Source organism: Equus caballus, chromosome 18 (assembly GCF_041296265.1).
Source record: "Equus caballus isolate H_3958 breed thoroughbred chromosome 18, TB-T2T, whole genome shotgun sequence".
Classification (NCBI taxonomy): domain Eukaryota; kingdom Metazoa; phylum Chordata; class Mammalia; order Perissodactyla; family Equidae; genus Equus; species Equus caballus.
The window spans coordinates 50,176,128-50,194,758 of record NC_091701.1 but is presented as its reverse complement, the minus strand read 5'-3'; the positions used below and the strand labels follow the sequence as shown (position 1 = coordinate 50,194,758).

At 33.9% G+C, this 18,631-nt stretch overlaps 1 protein-coding gene across 9 annotated transcripts in view; it reads right to left on the bottom strand.

The window, feature by feature from the left end:
- UBR3 (ubiquitin protein ligase E3 component n-recognin 3) overlaps positions 1–18,631 on the bottom strand; it is a 222,596-nt gene that overhangs the window by 113,504 nt on the left and 90,461 nt on the right. For 6 of the 9 annotated variants that reach the window (XM_023623102.2, XM_023623103.2, XM_070241190.1 and 3 more), the window contains 5 exons: positions 18,325–18,421; positions 6,246–6,387; positions 2,518–2,622; positions 1,292–1,465; positions 1,084–1,116 (listed from right to left, as the gene is read on the bottom strand). In XM_023623102.2, coding sequence (XP_023478870.1) covers positions 1,084–1,116; positions 1,292–1,465; positions 2,518–2,622; positions 6,246–6,387; positions 18,325–18,421 — 551 coding nt within the window. The remainder of the gene's footprint in view (positions 1–1,083; positions 1,117–1,291; positions 1,466–2,517; positions 2,623–6,245; positions 6,388–18,324; positions 18,422–18,631) is intronic. The other 3 variants (XM_023623105.2, XM_023623106.2, XM_023623108.2) reach the window with 1 other exon arrangement.

Below are 18,631 nucleotides of genomic sequence, written 5' to 3'. Positions count from 1 at the left end.
TAGTTACCTACATGAAATATAAAGATGAAAAATCCGATTGACATGTTTCATATATGAATATCACTGAGATTTGCTATTTGAACAGAGTTTTTTTAACTAAGTATTTTTCTCAATAATTTATCTTCTAAATAGCCTTTTTGCTAAGCAGTCAAACTGCATTAGGGCTCTTAGAAATCATCTTTTAATTAAGATACAAGTAGGTTTAATGTATTTCATTAATTTCTTTAAGCAAGCATAGAAAGGATGCTCTAAGATCAGTTGAGTTTTTATGAACTACATTATAGTATACACTATTTTTTAACATCCAAGCTGTTTCCCAAAGTACTCTCTACCAGCAATAGAGGCAAAAGTTGCCTCTTACAAAAATTTCAAAGTTTTAATCAAAATTTTTTATGGTGTTCCCAGGAAAAACATATTGTCAAAGGCAAAGAAAGCTCCTACAACTGGACTCTACTATGAGAACTATCTGATTCAATGTTCTCTACTCACAAAAATCTAGATTGTAGGCATTAGAGGTGCTTAAGTTTAGTTACTTGGCACGTCATTTCAAGATTTTTCATTTCTGCTTTCTAAAAATTAGTTAATTAAGCTACATGCAATAAGAGAGCTGATTTTCAGAACTAGTCCAAATACACAATATATGGAGTTTTAAGATTTTTGAGGGCTTATTTTATCAAAGTTAATAATTGCCATAGAAGCAAAAAAAAAAAAAATCTGTAAATGAGCATGCTGCCAGCTATTAAAAGTTAAATTTATTTAGATTTAGGAAACAGTCATTCATTTTTAAGATGTTAGTAACAATGCTAAATGTAAACAGATCCAAATGGGTCGTTTATAATTGGTCCAAAATACTTCCAACACTAATAACAAAAACCCACCATTAAAGTACTCAGTATTAAGTTCAACAATATGAATTTTTTTTAATTAAGCCTAAATCACTATATCAAAAAACACACATAAACACTTTTTTTTATTTTAACCATATTAATTAAACACACATTCTCACACAAATACGTCAGGGTTTTTCCCCATTTCCAGTTAAAGCCATGTTGCTAGTTAATGCAAATTATCATACACATCTACCTCTCTTTGAAGAACTTTAGGCCGTCGTGAACTCTGGCAGATTAAAGGAAAAAGACTGGTGAGGCAACTTCTGCCTTAGATATATCACAGAAAATAAAAGACAACTTAAAGTTATCTACAACCACATTTATTTTTCTTTTGGATCTCATACGATGATCTAAACAATAACCAAGTTCTTCCTTTTTTTCTCTCTCTCTTTTACACTTACTTGTAAAGAACCCAAGCTATCAGAGCTGGTACTTGCTGGTGAGTCTCTCTTCACTTCTGGAGCAGTCTCTGGAACTCTCACTCTAACATAGTTTATAAAGTGCCGCATGTTCGATACTAAGTTACTTCCAGGAAACCAACTGTCATGACAACGTTCTGGTCCACACACTGATGCCTAAAACATAAACATAATGAATATCAAACCTTGCCAAGTCAGGTCTCAGGTACAATGAAGATGTAACAAGCTCAAATAATCATCTATCACCTGTCATATTCCTGAAGCCCTTATAGGCTCATCTACAAATCATAAAGTACTAATAAAACCAAATTCAAACACAAAATATAGGAATAAATTTCTCAAAACTAATATGGGTAAGTCCAATGGAAATCAGCTAAATGTCTCCTGAAAAATAGATTTTTCAACCGGGAAATATTTAGCAGTTCAGAGTCTTTTCCATCACTCATTAGTAATAACACATAATATAGTCAAACAATGCTAGTTTGAACTAACTGTGGAAGAGAATCTGAAAATCATCCAAAAGTATGACCTACTATTAGATGAATCTTAATGATCTTTTAATACATATGAAAGAATATATGTTGATTCAACTCAGACTACAAAGTACTGCCTAGTATTTTTACTTGTTTGTTTTTTGCTGTTATTATAGTATGTTGTTTTTTGTCTTTTTGGAGAAAGGGATGAAGAGAATCTCACGTTTGTAGAAGGAATTTGTAGTAACAATTGCTTTACAGAAATGATACTTCTAAAGCCCTGAAACATACTAACAATTTGTATTCTTAAGTACTTTAAACATTCTCCCATATAACCAAATGTACTCCATTAACTTCAAATCTTTACAGAAAGAATTTGCTACTCAAAAATAAACTCCAAATTATTAGAATTTCTAGGTTGAAGTCATAACAACGATTATTTACCAGTAACTGGTGTTATCAGCATAACACCAAAAATGCATTAACCACTTTTCTTAGATCGGTATGTTATGAACTACAGATTTCCAATTCAATAATTCCAGAAATAGAGCTTTATCTATTAGTGAAACCTCTAAAAGAACATACGTATTTGAAGATCAAAAAGGGTTCTTTCCAGTTGTTCTTAAGAAGATCTTATATGAGTATGATGAATCCATAAATAATTTCAAAATGACACACTACCTTTATTAAGGCATTTCATAACTTTAACATTTAAAAATATAAGAAACTACTTACCTCTTCATCTGATTCCTCTTCAGCTGAATTTTCAAGTCCTAATTCAATCAGATATAAAACCATGCAGAGTACATGTTCTGACAGATTTTGATGATCCATCAAAATCTTTAAAAAGGGAAGAAATGCCTCATAATTACTTTTTTCCACAAAATATATTTCATTTAAATATCCAAAAACATTTTGAAGTTACAGATGAAAATAACACGATCATGTATATATAAATATAAACATTTATAGTATGATCAGATATGTAAGTAAAGCTACATCTTGCTGAAAAGACAAACTAAAACCAAAAAAAAGAAGCTCCCTCTCAAGATCACATAGTATTTTAGGGAATATCTAGAAATACTAGTTTGCGGATCTTCAAAAGGTTAACACATTAAACAGTCCACTAAAATTATTAATATAAATACACTAGTATCTAATAAAATAATATTTTACATCCTAATTTGCTGACACTCTTCTCCTGATGACAAGGATATCAGATAAATAAGTTTGTCAAATAGGATAATTCATGCAAATGTGTTTAGCACAGCACCTGGCATACCAGGAACACAACAATGTTTACGGAACATTAATGTTTTAAAATCTGTCTCTAAAATTAAAGTTCTAAGCCTCAGTATTTGCAGTTGTGTAAATGTGTGGTTTATATGAGTGAGAAAGGAAAAAAAAGATGCAAGTGGTTAGGAGACAGGCTTCTCTGAGCAAACTGATAACTCTGACCTTATACATAGATTATACAATGCAAGCCTTACACATCAAACATAGGATTTCGGGGCTATCTACACCATCACTCACTCAATACAATGCAACAAACTACCAAGCAGAAGATACCTAAAATACCATAAGGAAAAAAGGGCCTGGCAGCTATCATGTTGTCCTCATTACAAAAAGCCATCTGGCCAAATGATGAAAAGGTTAAGAGGGGAGAGGCTTTGTGGATGACATTGCAGAACGGGGAAAAGAGGACAGGCTAGGCTGAGCCTCACAGCAACTGCCCCAATGGCTGAGGGGGTTTGGAAGGAGGACCTTGTCACTTAAAATCTGCAATCTATTGTGACCAAAGAATGGACTTCAATTCCCTGATCTTCTAATGTTTACTTTGACCACTGAAAGGCCTTTTCCATTCATCTTTTGTGTGGCACAGTGATGAGGAGCATAGACTTTCAAAATCTTTTAAAAACCTGGTTTTTTAATACAAATTCTGTCTATACCTAGATATTTGATCTTCAGCAACAGACTCTGGCCTTAGTTTTGTCATCTTTAAAAGTGGAATTAATGGTCCGAAATTGTTGTGAGGGTTCTATGAGTTAATATCGGTAATTTGCTAGCAATTGGTGTTCAATAAATAGTAGGCAGGTGGTATGGATGGTGTGAGGAGCAGGAGCAGCAGTCGGAGGGGGCTGCAGGCTGGGAGGCAAGAGAGGTCATCCTTTCTAATCCACTACTTTACAGAGAGGAAACCAAGGCTCAGCCACACACCCAGCTAGCATAAGCAATACTAGAACACAGGGTTCAGACTCCCAGTGACTGCCTATCCTCAATACACACTGCCTTCTCTTGATAAATACATTATGAGCTAAATTCAAGTAAATTCTGGCTTGAAATCCTGTGATGTTACAGCTTATAGCTTTAGACAACTTACTTTAAAAACTAAAGAAAAAAAGTCACCTAATTAGGTGCTGCAAAAAAGAAATAAAAATGATTTTTCTGGAGAGTTTTGTTAACATGTTCTATATTAATGTTTTTTAACATTAAACATGGCAAGAGATGAAGTGGTTTACTGCAATTGATTTTTAGAAAGTTGACTTGCCAATGCAATGTCAATTAGAGAAGTTTTTCCTGTTATTAAAGTCAGAAAAGCTATTATAAAGTTGAAATTTTAGAAAATTTGTCCATAATAACCTTTAACAACTAAAACATTGTCTTTCTACTTTTGATAAAACACTATTTTTACATTAAGCAAAGGAAAAGGTGGAAAAAATATAACATAAAGAACACAAATCACGGGCTGGCCCAGTGGCGCAGCGGTTAAGTGTGCACATTCCACTTCAGCTGCCCAGGGTTCACCAGTTCGGGTCCCGGGTGCAGATACGCGCCGCTTGGCAAGCCATGCTGTGGTAGGCATCCCACATATAAAGTAGAGGAAGATGGGCATGGATGTTAGCTCAGGGACAGTCTTCCTCAGCAAAAATATGGAGGATTGGCAGCAGATGTTAGCTCAGGGCTAATCTTCCTCAAAAAAAAGAACACAAATCATTTGCAGTAAGCCTTCTTTAATTTTTAGATTATGATTCACTTATTACTTACTATTATAACAGTACTCAGCTTCACCACCTGATCTAGTTATTTAACCTCTAAAACTCAATAATCATAGCTGGAAAATGAAAATAACACAACTTTCACTCGTGAGGATTTTTGCTAAAATTAAAGTATTGTATATAAGTGTATGTAAAGCATTTGAAACAAAATCAGGCATTAAGTAAACATTGAAAAATGTCTGTTATTTGTAAAATAAATACAAATATCTTTTTAGTAAGAAAAAATTCTATTTTTAATGAAGAAAAAGAACATTTTAAGTCACTTTACTGAGTAACCCTCTTGGAAATTAATGAAAATAAACCATTCAAGATTTTTTTGAGGCAAATGTCTAAAATTTTAACAGGAGTAACTTTTACAAGTAAAATGAAAAACTGGTCATGGAATAGAGTTGAAAAGGATGGGGGGGCAGAGAAATCTAAAAGCATTATTTCATTACATAGCAAACATTAAGAAAAAAACTAAAACGTCTACTTAACAAAATTTAATATATAGGTTAAGTAATTTTTAAAAATTTGTACGCAGTATTGGAAATTTGCATAACAAATACACTGGCTTTTCTTTTCATTTACTTTTTAATTTTTAAAATTCTAATTAGGAAGAGGAAGAAACAACAGATTTTCTTTGTATCTAATTTTATAATATCATGTCTATAGTTATTTTATAGATATCTATAGTTATTTTATCTATCAGTATAGTTCTTTTACCTTTGACCTCTTATCCAGATTAAATCATAAATATGCTTGTTATATATATATATATACACACACAGATTCCACAATATTATGTACACAACTTTTGAGTACACAATTTATGTTAGCCAAATAAACAAGTCAGTTCTGTGTGAGATGACACAAGAATAAAACAAATTATAGGTAACAAGAAAACAGAAACATCTTCTTTTGAGTTTCTAGGGTGTTTATCAAAAGCAAATTCTTCATGCTGCTACACAGGAACCCATTTGAATCCATCCATGTCACATGCCTGATCAGAGGGAAAAAGCCAAGAGAACAACCCTAATCCAAGGGTCACTGGCCCCTATGGCTGCCATCTTAGTTTCGTCATTTTAATGGATTCTGGTGGTTGTTTGGTCTCTGTTGTTCATTCTATTCCTCCTGTGGTTCTACAACATTTCAGTTCTTGATCTACAGAAACCATAAATAAATATTCCTATCTGAAACTGAATAGGATGAATAGCTTCCCATAAAGAATGATGTAGATATTCCATTATTTTCAACTTACACTTTACATATATGTGATTATGACATATCCTCTCACATCTTAAATGTATAAATACACTTTGCTTTATAAGTGGTACTTTTATGTAAATATTATCCTTTATAACTTTCATTTGAAAATTATGAAAATAAATTCTAATCTGAGTCTTTCTACTCAAATTGCTACTGTACCTTGTAAAGCAGAGTGAATAGCACAATGTGTAAAGTTTTACAGTGCAAAAGTCTCATGAGACCTTTATAGCTGGGATGGAGTGGCGTTCTTTTCTTATAGGGGGGCCAGGGATTTCCAGGGAATTTTCCGCTTTGTTTTAAACTGCAAAAATAAAACAAAACTAAAATTAGATTATAGACTCAAAATTAAACTGTGGTTTAAATAGTGATTTATAGCTATCAATTTTTGTCACATTTTTCTATGCAGTACTATTTTCAATCAAATTGCTCAAAAATGCCAAATGGATATCTATTCTCTCCAAAATAAACATTACTATTTCCCTTCCCATTCAACAAAAATGAATAGAAAGAGCTAAGCTGAAAACTAGAAAGAAATATGAATAGGAAGATGTTAACAAAGGGAAATAAACAAAAAGAATACAAAATAAAGTGCTAAACAAAGAAATTTCCAGTTGTAACAACTGAACAAAATAGATAACCTAAAAATGCTCCCACTACCAACACCTGGAAAAGCTAGATAAAATATTTTTTGAATGCATATTTAAACTCACACAAAAACAAAGTGGAGTTCTCCCAGGTACCAGAAAAAAAGAAGGAATTAACATCAAGCACTAAACTGTGTTTGCCAATGGTTTTAAAGTCCTGGAGCAGGCAGATCTCACGGTGTTGGGCTCAAACAAGGCTCAGAGACGGAACTGAGATCTCACATAAAACTGACACCTTTGAAAGGCTTTACCCTCAATGAACGGATAACTCAACAAGGAGAAATAAGAAAGCTTGTCTGTCTCTTCAACAATGGAAGAACAAAAGGCTCCTCAAGAAGATATTAATTATGAACTTGTGTGTAAATAACAGCAAACTCAAAACACAAAAGGCAAAATATGAGAGAATTACACAGACAAACAGACAAATCCACAACCCTAACAGAGAATATTAACATACTTCTGTATAATAGAAAGCCCAAAAAAAAAAAATTGATAAGAATTTTGAAGATCTTTAACAACACAATTAACAAGCTTGAATCAAAAACAAAGAACATTCAGTAATTGGAGAATACACATAATTTAAAGTGCACTCAGAACATATATAAAACGTGATGAAATATTACAATGCAAAGTAAATCTTAACAAATACCAAAAGAACTGATATACAGACCACAACCACTTACCACAAAGCAAATAAAACTAGAAATCAACTAAGAAGATAACCCAAACTCCAGACATGTAGATATTTTTAAACACTGTGTTCTCAGAAATTCAGAGGTCATTATAATCTTAATAGAAACTTTTAAACATTTAGAACTTAAACCAAGTAGAAAAAATTTGGGGATACAACGAAAGCAGTACTTGGAAGAAAATTCATAGCCTTAAATGCATATGTTTTTTAAAAAATCAAAAACTAAGCACCGAAGAAAAGGGAGAAAATCCAAACTAAGTTGAAAGAAGATAATAACAAATAATAAAGGGAAAAAAGAATGAAATAGAAAACAAGAAAAACAAAATCAAAAGTTGGTTCTTAAAAAAAACAGTAAAACTGGCAATCCCCTGATAAGACTAATCAAGAATAAGAAATAGTAAAAACAAATAAATAATAGGAATAAAAAGGAAGATGGGATTTTGTGTGTGTATGTGTGAGAGAAGATCAGCCCTGTGAGAACATCTATTGCCAATCTTCCTCTTTTTCTTTGAGAAAGATTGTCACTGAGCTAACATCTATGCCAATTTTCCTCTTCCTCTGACATTCGATGGAATGCCACCACAGTGTGGCTTGACGAGTGGTGCTAGGTCCAGCCCTGGGATCCAAACCTGCGAACCCTGGGCCGCTGAAGCAGAGCATGTGAACTTAACCACTATGCCACTGGGTTGGCCCCAAGATGGGATTTTTTAAATCATTATAAGTATATAACTTAAGACAAAATAGAAGATTTCTTAGAAAAATATAACTTGGCAATCCCTCTCAAGAAGAAATAAAAATCCTAAGCAAGACTATAACCTTTAAAGAATGGCACCAGTAGTTTTAAATTACTCACACACAAAAAAATACATGAGGCCCAGGTGGTTGAATAGGCAGATTCTACCAAAACTTCAAGAAGCATCCACATGAAAAAAGAATAAAGTTCTTCTACCTTACATGATATACAAAAAGTAATTGAAAATTGATCAAAGACTTAAATGTAAGAGCTAAAATTATAAATCTTTTAGAGGAAAACAAAGGTGTAAGTCTTTGTGACCTTGGATTATGCAACAGATATGACACCAAAAGCACAAGCAACAAAAGAAAGAAACAGATAAATTGGACTTCATCAAAATTAAAAACTTTTGTGCTTCAAAGGACACTCTCAAGAAAGTGCAAAGATAACCCACAGAATGGTAGAAAATATTTGCAAATCATATACCTGATAACTCTAGTATTCAAAACAAACAGCTCTTAAAATGCAATAATTAAAAGAAAACCCAATTAAAAAGTGAGCAAAGGATCTAGATAGTTCTCCAAAGAAGATATATAAAAGGCAAATAAGGACATGAAAAGGTATTTAACATCATTAGCCATCAGGGAAATGCAAATCAGAACTACAATAAGATGTCACTTCATACCTATAAGAATGGCTATGATCAGAAGACAGATAACAAGTGTTTGTGAGGATGTGGCAAAATCAGAACCCTCATACACTGTTGATAAAAATATAAAAACTGGAGCTGGCCTGGTGGCGTAGTGGTTAAGTTTGCATGCTCCACTTCAGCAGCACAGGGTTCGCCAGTTCGGATCCCAAGTGCAGACCTATGCACCACTTATTAAACCATGCTGTGGCAGGCATCCCACATATAAAGTAGAGGAAGATGGGCACAGATGTTAGCTCAGGGCCAGTCTTCCTCAGGAAAAAGAGGAGGATTGGCAGTGAATGTTAGCTCAGGGCTAATCTTCCTCAAAAAAAAAAAAAGACAAAAAAAAAATACATATATATATAAAATGGTGAAGCCATTTTAGTAAACAGACTGGCAGTCCCTCAAACAATTAAACATGGAGTTACCATTATGATCCAGCAGTTCCACTCATCTATAGATATACACAAGAGAAATGCACACATACGTCCACACAAAAACTTATATACACATGTTCATAGTAGCATTATTCATAATAGTCCTAAAGTAGAAAGAACAAGTTGGTGAATGGATAAATAAAAGTGAGATACTCCTACAACAGAATATTACCTGGCAATGAAAAGAAGTAAAATACTGACACATGGTACAACATAGATGAACCTTGAAAACATTAAGCTAAGTGACAGAAGTCAGTCACAAAAGACCACGTTTGATTCCATTTATATGAAATGTCCAAAACAGGCAAATCTATAGAAGCAGAAAGTAGATTAGTGGTTGTCTAGGGCTGCGGTATTGAGTGGAAATGGGTAATGGCTGTTAACAAATACAGGGTTTCTTTTTAGAGTGATGAAAATGTTCTACAATTGATTGTGGTGATAGTGGCACAACTCTGTGAATACACTAAAAACCATTCAATAGTACACTTTAAATAGGTGAAGTGTACTGTATGTGAATTATCTCTCAATAAAACTGTTAAAAAAAAAACCTTCAAGAAACAGATAATCTCCATCTCCTGACATATAATTTTAGAGAGCAGCAAAAGGAGAAAAGATACACAGATAATTCTATAATGCTAATATAACCTTGTTACCAATACACAGATAGAATGATTTTAAAAATTTACACGACTATCACTTTCAGGCATATAATGGAAAAAAATTCTTAAAACAAATTAGTAAGCCATATCAAGCAATACTTATAGTTTTTTTAAAAAGAGTATATCATGATCAGATTGAGGTTTTCCCGATAATGCAAGGACGTTGGGATTGTATACCATCGTCCACACAAATGAAGGAAGAGCACTTGAGAAAATCAAAAACTTATTCATAATAAAAATTCTATGGTAAGCATGCAACAGAAAAGAACTTCCTAGACCTGAAAGAGTAACTACAAAAACACTAAAGCAAATATTATATCTAGTGGTGGGAAAGCATTAGGAACAAGACAAGAATGCTTCTCATCACTGCTATTATTCAATACTATACTAGAGACCCTACCAGCAAAGACAGACAAGAATGTGTGTGTGTATACATGAAGAAAAAAACCAAAACCATCATTATTCCTAGATAATTTAACTTTCCACATAAGAAATCTTTTCAAAAACCCACAAATTGCTACAACTAATAACAGTCCAGCTGAACATAAGATCAACAACAAAAATCAACTACATTTCTGTTCACTAAAACAAAAGAAACTACAATTTTAGGAAATATACTACATATAATATCTATAAATATTATAAAATAATTTTGAATAAATCTAACAAAGATATCTAAAATCTTTATTAAATTTTTTTTTAATTTTATTGCAAGAAATTAAAGATGACCTAAATAAATGGAGAGATATACCATGTTCATGGATGGGAAAACACATTACTGATGGCATTTCTAACAAATTATTAATTCAATACAATTTCAATCAAAATCCCACGTTTTATTGTTAAATCTGATATGGTCATCATAAAATTCTAGGCAAAGAGCCAATAATAAATAACTCATAAACAAAAGAGAGAAGACAGAGAAGGAGTAGAAGAAGGGAGAAGGAGAAGAGGAGAAAAAGGACACAATATTCATGACAGTATGGTACTAGTCTACAGAATGAACAGAAGAGAAATAGACCTATACACATACAGATACTTGATACAGTCAATTGTCTTTATTCACAGTAGTTATGTTCTATAAAGTCGCCAGAGATGCTGAGTTATTGCTCCTGGGGAAATACAGGGCTAAGTTCCTGCAAGTCTAGGGTCACAACATTTTTGTGAATCAAAATGCCATTTGCATTAAAATTATACAGGTTCGTTTTCAATACTATACTAGAGACCCTACCGGCAAAGACGGACAAGAATGTTTGTGTGCATACGTGAAGAAAAAAAACAAAACCATCATTATTCCTAGATAATTTAACTTTCCACATAGAAAACCTTTTTTGAAAGCCTTGTTAGGACAAGCCAGTCCCAACAGCATTGAAAACTTGCTCTTCCACATAACCCTTTTCCAGTACAACACTTAGCAAGTGTTTTTTAAATTCTTCTGCAGCCTCCTAATCTGCAGAACCTGCCTTGCCTGCAAGTTGAACATTTTTCACACCTTATTACTTTTCGAAACATGCAAGCCAGCCAGCGCTAGCCAAGAAGGGTTTAACGTTTTCCTGACCCTGGGTAACGCAACAGTAAATTTCTTCAACTTTCAGCCTCAAAACAATGCTGTTCTTTTTTATCAATCGTAATCTCACGAGTCCACAAACTTAGCTTTTCACCTTTTCCATAACTTCATCACACATTATAGATGTTACTTCAGCACTTTTTGGAGTGGCCTCAAGAACAGATCAGTGAATTTTCTCTATCTGTTTCTGCAGGTATCATATTATTGATTCACTACCACTGAACTTACAGTCAACAGCACTGAAACTCATGCCTGAACACAGCTTTATCTAACAACAAATTTTCTCTGTAAGGCACATCAGAGCCTTCTTGCCCTTAGGAATACTAGAGAGCACCTCAGCACCACATTTGGGGGCCATTTTAAACAGCGAAATCTCCAACAAAAAGGACAAAAACACCATGAACTCACATATAACAACTTGTATCTCTAAATGTCTATTTTAAATTGATAACAACAAGTTTGATCTCATTCTAAAGCTCAACATTTTTTACTCATTTGCACTATTTTTTAAAATGTGGCACTAAATAGACCACGAAAAAAACACTTGTTTACAGTATGAGAGCTGCAACAAGAGGGCAGAACACTGCTTTGTTCAGCCTCAGCTGGATGCACCCCATGCATGTCCACACATAATTTTGAATAACCAGGAGAGTACTGATTTGGGATTTAAAAATAAATTTTAGTGAGTAGCCAAATTTGCAAACAAAGAATTTGCAAATATTGGGAGAAGATATTTGCAAACTATGTATCAGATAAGGGGTTACTATCCAAAATATACAAAGAACTCATACAGCTCAACAAAAAAAAAACCAACAACCCAATTAAAAACTGGGCAAAAGATCTGAACAGAGATTTCTCCAAAGAAGATATATGAATGGCCAACAGGCATATGAAAAGATGCTCAACATCATTAGCTATCAGGGAAATGCAAATCAAAACTACAATGAGGTATCACTTCACTCCAGTCAGAATGGCTATAATTAACAAGACAGGAAACAACAAATGTTGGAGAGGATGTGGAGAGATGGGAACCCTTGTACACTGCTGGTAGGAGTGCAAACTGGTGCAGCCACTATGGAAAGCAGTATGGAGTACCTCAGAAAATTAAGGATAGATCTACCATATGATCCATCTATCCCACTGCTGGGTATTTATCCAAAGAACTTGAAAACACAAAGGCATAGATACTTGCACCCCTATGTTCATTACAGCATTACACACCATAGCCAAGACTTGGAAGCAACCTAAGTGCCCATCAAGGGACAAATGGATAAAGAAAATGTGGTATTTATAGATGATGAACTACTACTCAGCCATAAGAAATTATGAAATCCGGCCATTTGTGACAACATGGATGGACCTTGAGGGCATTATGCTGAGTGAAATAAGTCAGAGGGAGAAAGTCAAATACTGTATGATCTCACTCATAAGTAGGAGATAAAAACAATGACAAACAAACACATAGCAACAGAGAACGGATTGGTGGTTACCATGGCAGAAGTGGGGGGAGGGCAAAAGGGGTGATTAGGCTCACATGTGAGGGGATGGACTACAATTAGTTTTTGGGTGGTGAATATGATGTAATCTACACAGAATTCGAAATACATTATGATGTACATCTGAAAGCTATATAATGTTATAATCCAATGGTACTGCAATAAATAAATAAATAAATAAAAAAATTTGCAAATGATGAGGATCGACCATATATGACAGAATGAGCATTACACATCAGTGAGATACGATGGATTGTTCAATAAATGGTCCTGGAACAACGGGTTTTCAATAGGGAGAAAACAAATAAATCAACTCCAGGTGGGTTAAAGATCTAAATATAAAAAGTAAAACTTCAGAACTAATAAACTTTAAACAATCTAATAGAAAAATCAACAAGGAATAATCCATACATAGTTCTCACAGTAAGAAACATGAAGAGAAACTAATAGATTTTTTTACAGGCTCCATCTCACCTAGTAATCCAGAAAATGGAAATTAAAAGGAGTTATACATTTAGCACTGGAAGTTCAAATGACAGAATGAACATAAGTATTTAATTTTACTTCCATCCAAAACTCCAATAAAACTACAGTAATGGTATTTTTAAAAGGATAAAAACCACAAGAATGGGGAAAATCAGAAAAGAAGGGGGAAAAACCCAAAATTTTGCCAGTTGGAAAGCAAATGGACTTGTAGCAACTCATCTAGTACACCTAAGAAAGTCAAATCATAAGAAGGTAATGGGGAAAGCTGAAAAACAATCCAAATTATACTGCAGAATCCTCAAAAGATTCAGAAACTGGCAGCACCTGGTACCTCAATAACTGGAGGTGAGGAGGCAGAAAGCTAAAACGAAGACAGGATGAAAACTTCACCCCCATTCCAACAGAATTCTGGCTGGAGAATTCATCTCTGGAGAACGTGAAACACAAGCATAGGTAAGGGGAGAAGGATGGAGGACTAAAGTCGTCGTACGCATTTTTGATTCAGAGCCCCTAGGCCTTGTCTCCCATTCAATTGACAGAATAATGGCAGCCAGACCATTACTTTCTAGGCAATATTTGAAGATACTTCTCTGAGGAATCCGATCAGACCAAAAAGAAGAGTTTTAAAGAGACTAAAATAAGGACTTCTCAACAAATCTGCCTGCCCACATCACCCTACATTAAAGCTCAGACTCTACAAGCTCCACCAACACACTAAGAGTTCTTAATCACAAGCAGCCAGAATTATCAGACATTCAAAGAACACCTCTAACACGGAAGCTAGAGACTGAACAATAGAAAACTGAACTTAGAGGAAACATATTATGTAGGTAGGGGAAAAAAAATCCTAAAAATAAAAAAAATTACCCTTGATATACCAGAGAAATGAGGTGCATCTATGATTCAAGAAGAAGATGCCATAAAATAAAGTTTGCATTAAAAAAAAATTGGTTTCTATATCATACTACAGTGGTTACATAGAAGCATAATTTTCAAAACAATCCCAATAGCTCATGAAAAAATATTTCAGCTATTCTAATTCATTTAGCATAGAAAAGTAATTTTTAGTTTTTATTTTGTTTCTTTGCTTTAAGCACTAGCCCCTAAATATGCAGCACCTAGATTAATAAAGAATTCCAAAATAAAGGTTACATATTTGTTCAAGACAGCAGGTAATACATCATTTCTGACTGCTCTTTTCAAAAGCATTAATGGAATAATGCAAATGAAAAGCCACATGACAGAAAAATTTTTTTATGTGAGTCAAACCGACACCTAATTATTGACTAGTTTGAGACAAAAATGATATACATAAACTCATATATCACACTTTCAAACACGGGGCAGCAGCCATTAACCTTCAAGGTGGGGGATGGGAAACAAAAAATACCAGAAATTATAGTATAAGAAAATTTGCTTTCCTATTGAATTTAAAACAGCCACTGTATAAAATCACACTAGTCTTTTGGAAATGGCCTAGACTATAGTTCCAACACTGCCATTAACACACATATTTCACTGAGCTTCTCTGGGCTACAATGTCCTCAATGTAAAACACAACACTGAATTGAATAAATGGCTTTCTGACTGTTAGTTTGCTTTTTTGTTGCTATCTTGTTTCCGTTTTCTTTTTAAAAGCTGAACTGCTCATTAAGAGGTACGTGAGAGGGAGAGGGAAGCAGGATGAGCCCCCTCCACTCTGTCAGGCCTCTTGCTGTTGCCCAGCCCCTTCTTCCAGTGGTGGCCCCTGAGACACTTTTATAGAACCTGGATAGGAGAGCTTGAAGGCCTTTTCCAGCAATAAGATCCAAAGATTCTAAACATCTAAACATCACAAAAAGCAAGTGTTTTATTTTCACTTAAACTCACAGCTCAAAAATTTAAAGAAACTTACTTTTCATTCCTTTAGCTATTACTGATTGCCTACAAAGTGCCTAGCACCAAGCTAGACTCTGAGGACACAACAGTTTTAATTTATCCAACCATTTTTCACTACTGTTATTCAAAGGGCCTTTCTATTACCTTCTTGCAAATAGAAATGGATCATACTCACTAAAACTAGTTAAGCCACTTTGTTCTTTCAGGGAAAGATTTGCCCTGAGCTAACATTTGCTGCCCATCTTCCTCGGGTTTTCTTCCCTCCTCCAAGCCCCAGTGCATGGTTGTATATCCTAGTTGTAAGTCCTTCTAGTTCTTCTATGTGAGCTGCCGCCACAGCACGGCAACTGACAAACAGGTGCTGTGGTTCCACGACTGGGAAGTGAACCCAGGCCGCCGAGGCCGTGAGGGCCAAACTTAATGACTAGGCCATTAGGGCTGGCTCAGTTAAGCCACTTTTTGTCCCTTAAAACTAAAAGAAAATGAAAATGACCAAAGCCAGTAAGTCCTACAGTTTAGGGTTTTCTTTCCAGTCGTAATCTTATAAGGACGGAAACAGTCAATTATGGTCAAATATACAGCAAATAGAAGATAACACATAAAGGAAGCAGATGCTACATTTCACATACAAAATAAATTTCAAAAAAATTAAGTCTCACAAAGAACAAACACATTTCTTCATAGGTATGATATTTATTTTAAGTACACAAAATGTTATTAGATGAATGTAATAGTTTGCACATAAAATTTCAAAGATTAAAGAAAATGATTAAAAAGTTTTAGTCTGGAACTAAAGAGTATATTTATTTGTCATGTCATTATTACTTTATTTAAATACACATTTCTTTTAAAATATAGTTTTCAAACTGCCAAGAAACATCACAGCACTTCAGAAATATTTTTAAGAAACTACAAAGAAATTGTACAGCAACTCAAAAGCAAATGGAGGGAATGAGAGAATTAGGAAAAATGGAGAGCAAAACAGGAAAGAAGAAAAACTAATAAAAAATAGCTCTGAGGAAATGGTTTTCTCTGACTACATGAAGTAGTTATAAGTCAAAATACGATATAGATCTAAACAACTAATAACACAGAATTGATTAGAAAACACAATATACCTGCAAACAGAAAATATTACCTGTATGTCAGTATAGGTCTAAACCAGGTTTCTCAACCTTGACACTAATGACATTTGGGGCCAGATAATTCTTTGTTGTAGGGGGCAGACCTAGCCTCTACTTGATGTCAGTAGCAACACTCCCAGTCTTCAGACAATGCCAAATGTCCCCTGAAGGACAAAAATCACCCCTGCGTGGAAACCACTGGTCTAAACAAAGGAAATAAACTGCTTGGAGCTCAACTAAAAGTCAGCTAAGTAAAAAATAAAGGAGAACAATTCGGTTTGCCTTACAGAATGCCTGGCATATAACAAGCACTCAATAAATGTGTATTATTAAATAAAATTTTCCCTTTAAAACTGATTACATTGGGTATTTAATGACTCCTTCAAAGGTTTGAAAGTTTCAGCCCAATTCCAATCCAAATTTCTATTAATTACAAAGTAAAAGAGAATAATAAAATTTACTATATATTTAATTCTTACGTATTCAAATGACTAACCACCACCAAAACTCCCTGAAAAAAGGCAGAGCCATTTAAGATAACAGTGTTTATAAAGGCCACATTAGGTTTTCCATGCAAATGCTTCCTCCCACCCATCTTTTCATTTTTCAACTTGAACTACTGAAATTTATTTATTCAACAAATATATTCTGAATGCCTACTATTTGCCAGCACTGATGTATATACTGAAGATGTAAAAGAGATATAGAGACAAAAACATCTTCCCTCAAGGAGCTAAAAGTCTAGTAAAAGCCTACAAGCAAACAAATAGTTACAAAAGCACATGAACGTAACAAAAAGAGACTGCTAAGAAAGAGAAAAGAAAACCTCAGACTATTTCCCCAAGGGTTTTAGAGAAAGGTAGAGAGAGATGCTGATGGCTGTACTAGGTTTTGGTTTTGGTTTTTGGTTTTTCTCTTGGGGCAGGGCACGGGGGTGAGGGGGGCGGTGCCGCGGCAGGAGGAGCAGTGGGTAATGCTACAATTCTACACCACAAACTCTTCAGATACGTCTGTGATGGATCTTAAACTCAACATAAGTCTATTACTGCAAAGTCTTGGCAAAAGAGAAGTTTCCATCTATGTTTATACTTTGATAGTTATTTAGACAAAAATTTTCTCAAGATCAAAGACATCTGCATCATTTTAAACTTGTTTTTTAAAATGTTTAAGCTTTAGAAAAGCACAAATAAAAGATGATATCTTATGATGTTCAGCAATATAATATTAACTATTAAGGTTTAAAAATAGCTGGAAATAATAACATTAAAAAATAGTCTGCAACAACAATAACAGAAAATTGAATTCTTCATTAAAAAGATATCCTTCAAAACTTTTATTTTCTGCAATCATCAACATTTTAAACTACCTTGTTAAGTAGTTACAAATAAAATTCCTTTTGCTTTGGCTATTTCCCCAGGTGTCAAGAACATAGAAATATTACCACATTTTTTGTAGATACTCATCATCTCTGATGTCAGTCAATTTTATTCTCTTAACTTGTGCCTCCTCTACTGGTTTAAAAGTAGAACACCACAAAACCAAGCTTTGAATTCCATTGGTCAATAGCAACTAAATAAGTTCATTTTTTGACATGTTTATTTGTGATCATGTTTTATAAAATTTATTTTTATCAGACTAACATCAGATTTTGGATCAAGATCTTGAGAACATAAATCTCAGCCAGATTTTTTTTTAATCTTAAAATATTATTTTCTCCTCTAAAGATTGAGAGTACACTTTAATCAGAGCATATCACATCTGTGTTATAACTGGAATTTTTCTATATAAATACAAAATATCCATTATTATACTAATCAATATAACAGACTTACAATGCTGTATATCTGTCCATTGCAGACTGCACGTCTCTACGGTAAACTGTTCGAAGAATGACCATGACGGGGTCAAACTCCTGATCCCAGACTTCAGCTATTATTCAAAAGAAAGTAGAAACAAAACACTGACTTCTTAGGAATAAAGTCAATCTCTAATGACTAATTATATTTAAGTATATTTTAAATTTAAAAGATGGGATAGTTTAATTGATTCTTTATTTGCCCTAATAAGTTTGATGGCGTGACTACTTTTCTACATTAAGTCATTTCATCATTATGAATGTTCCCTTAAGTTCAGCAAGAA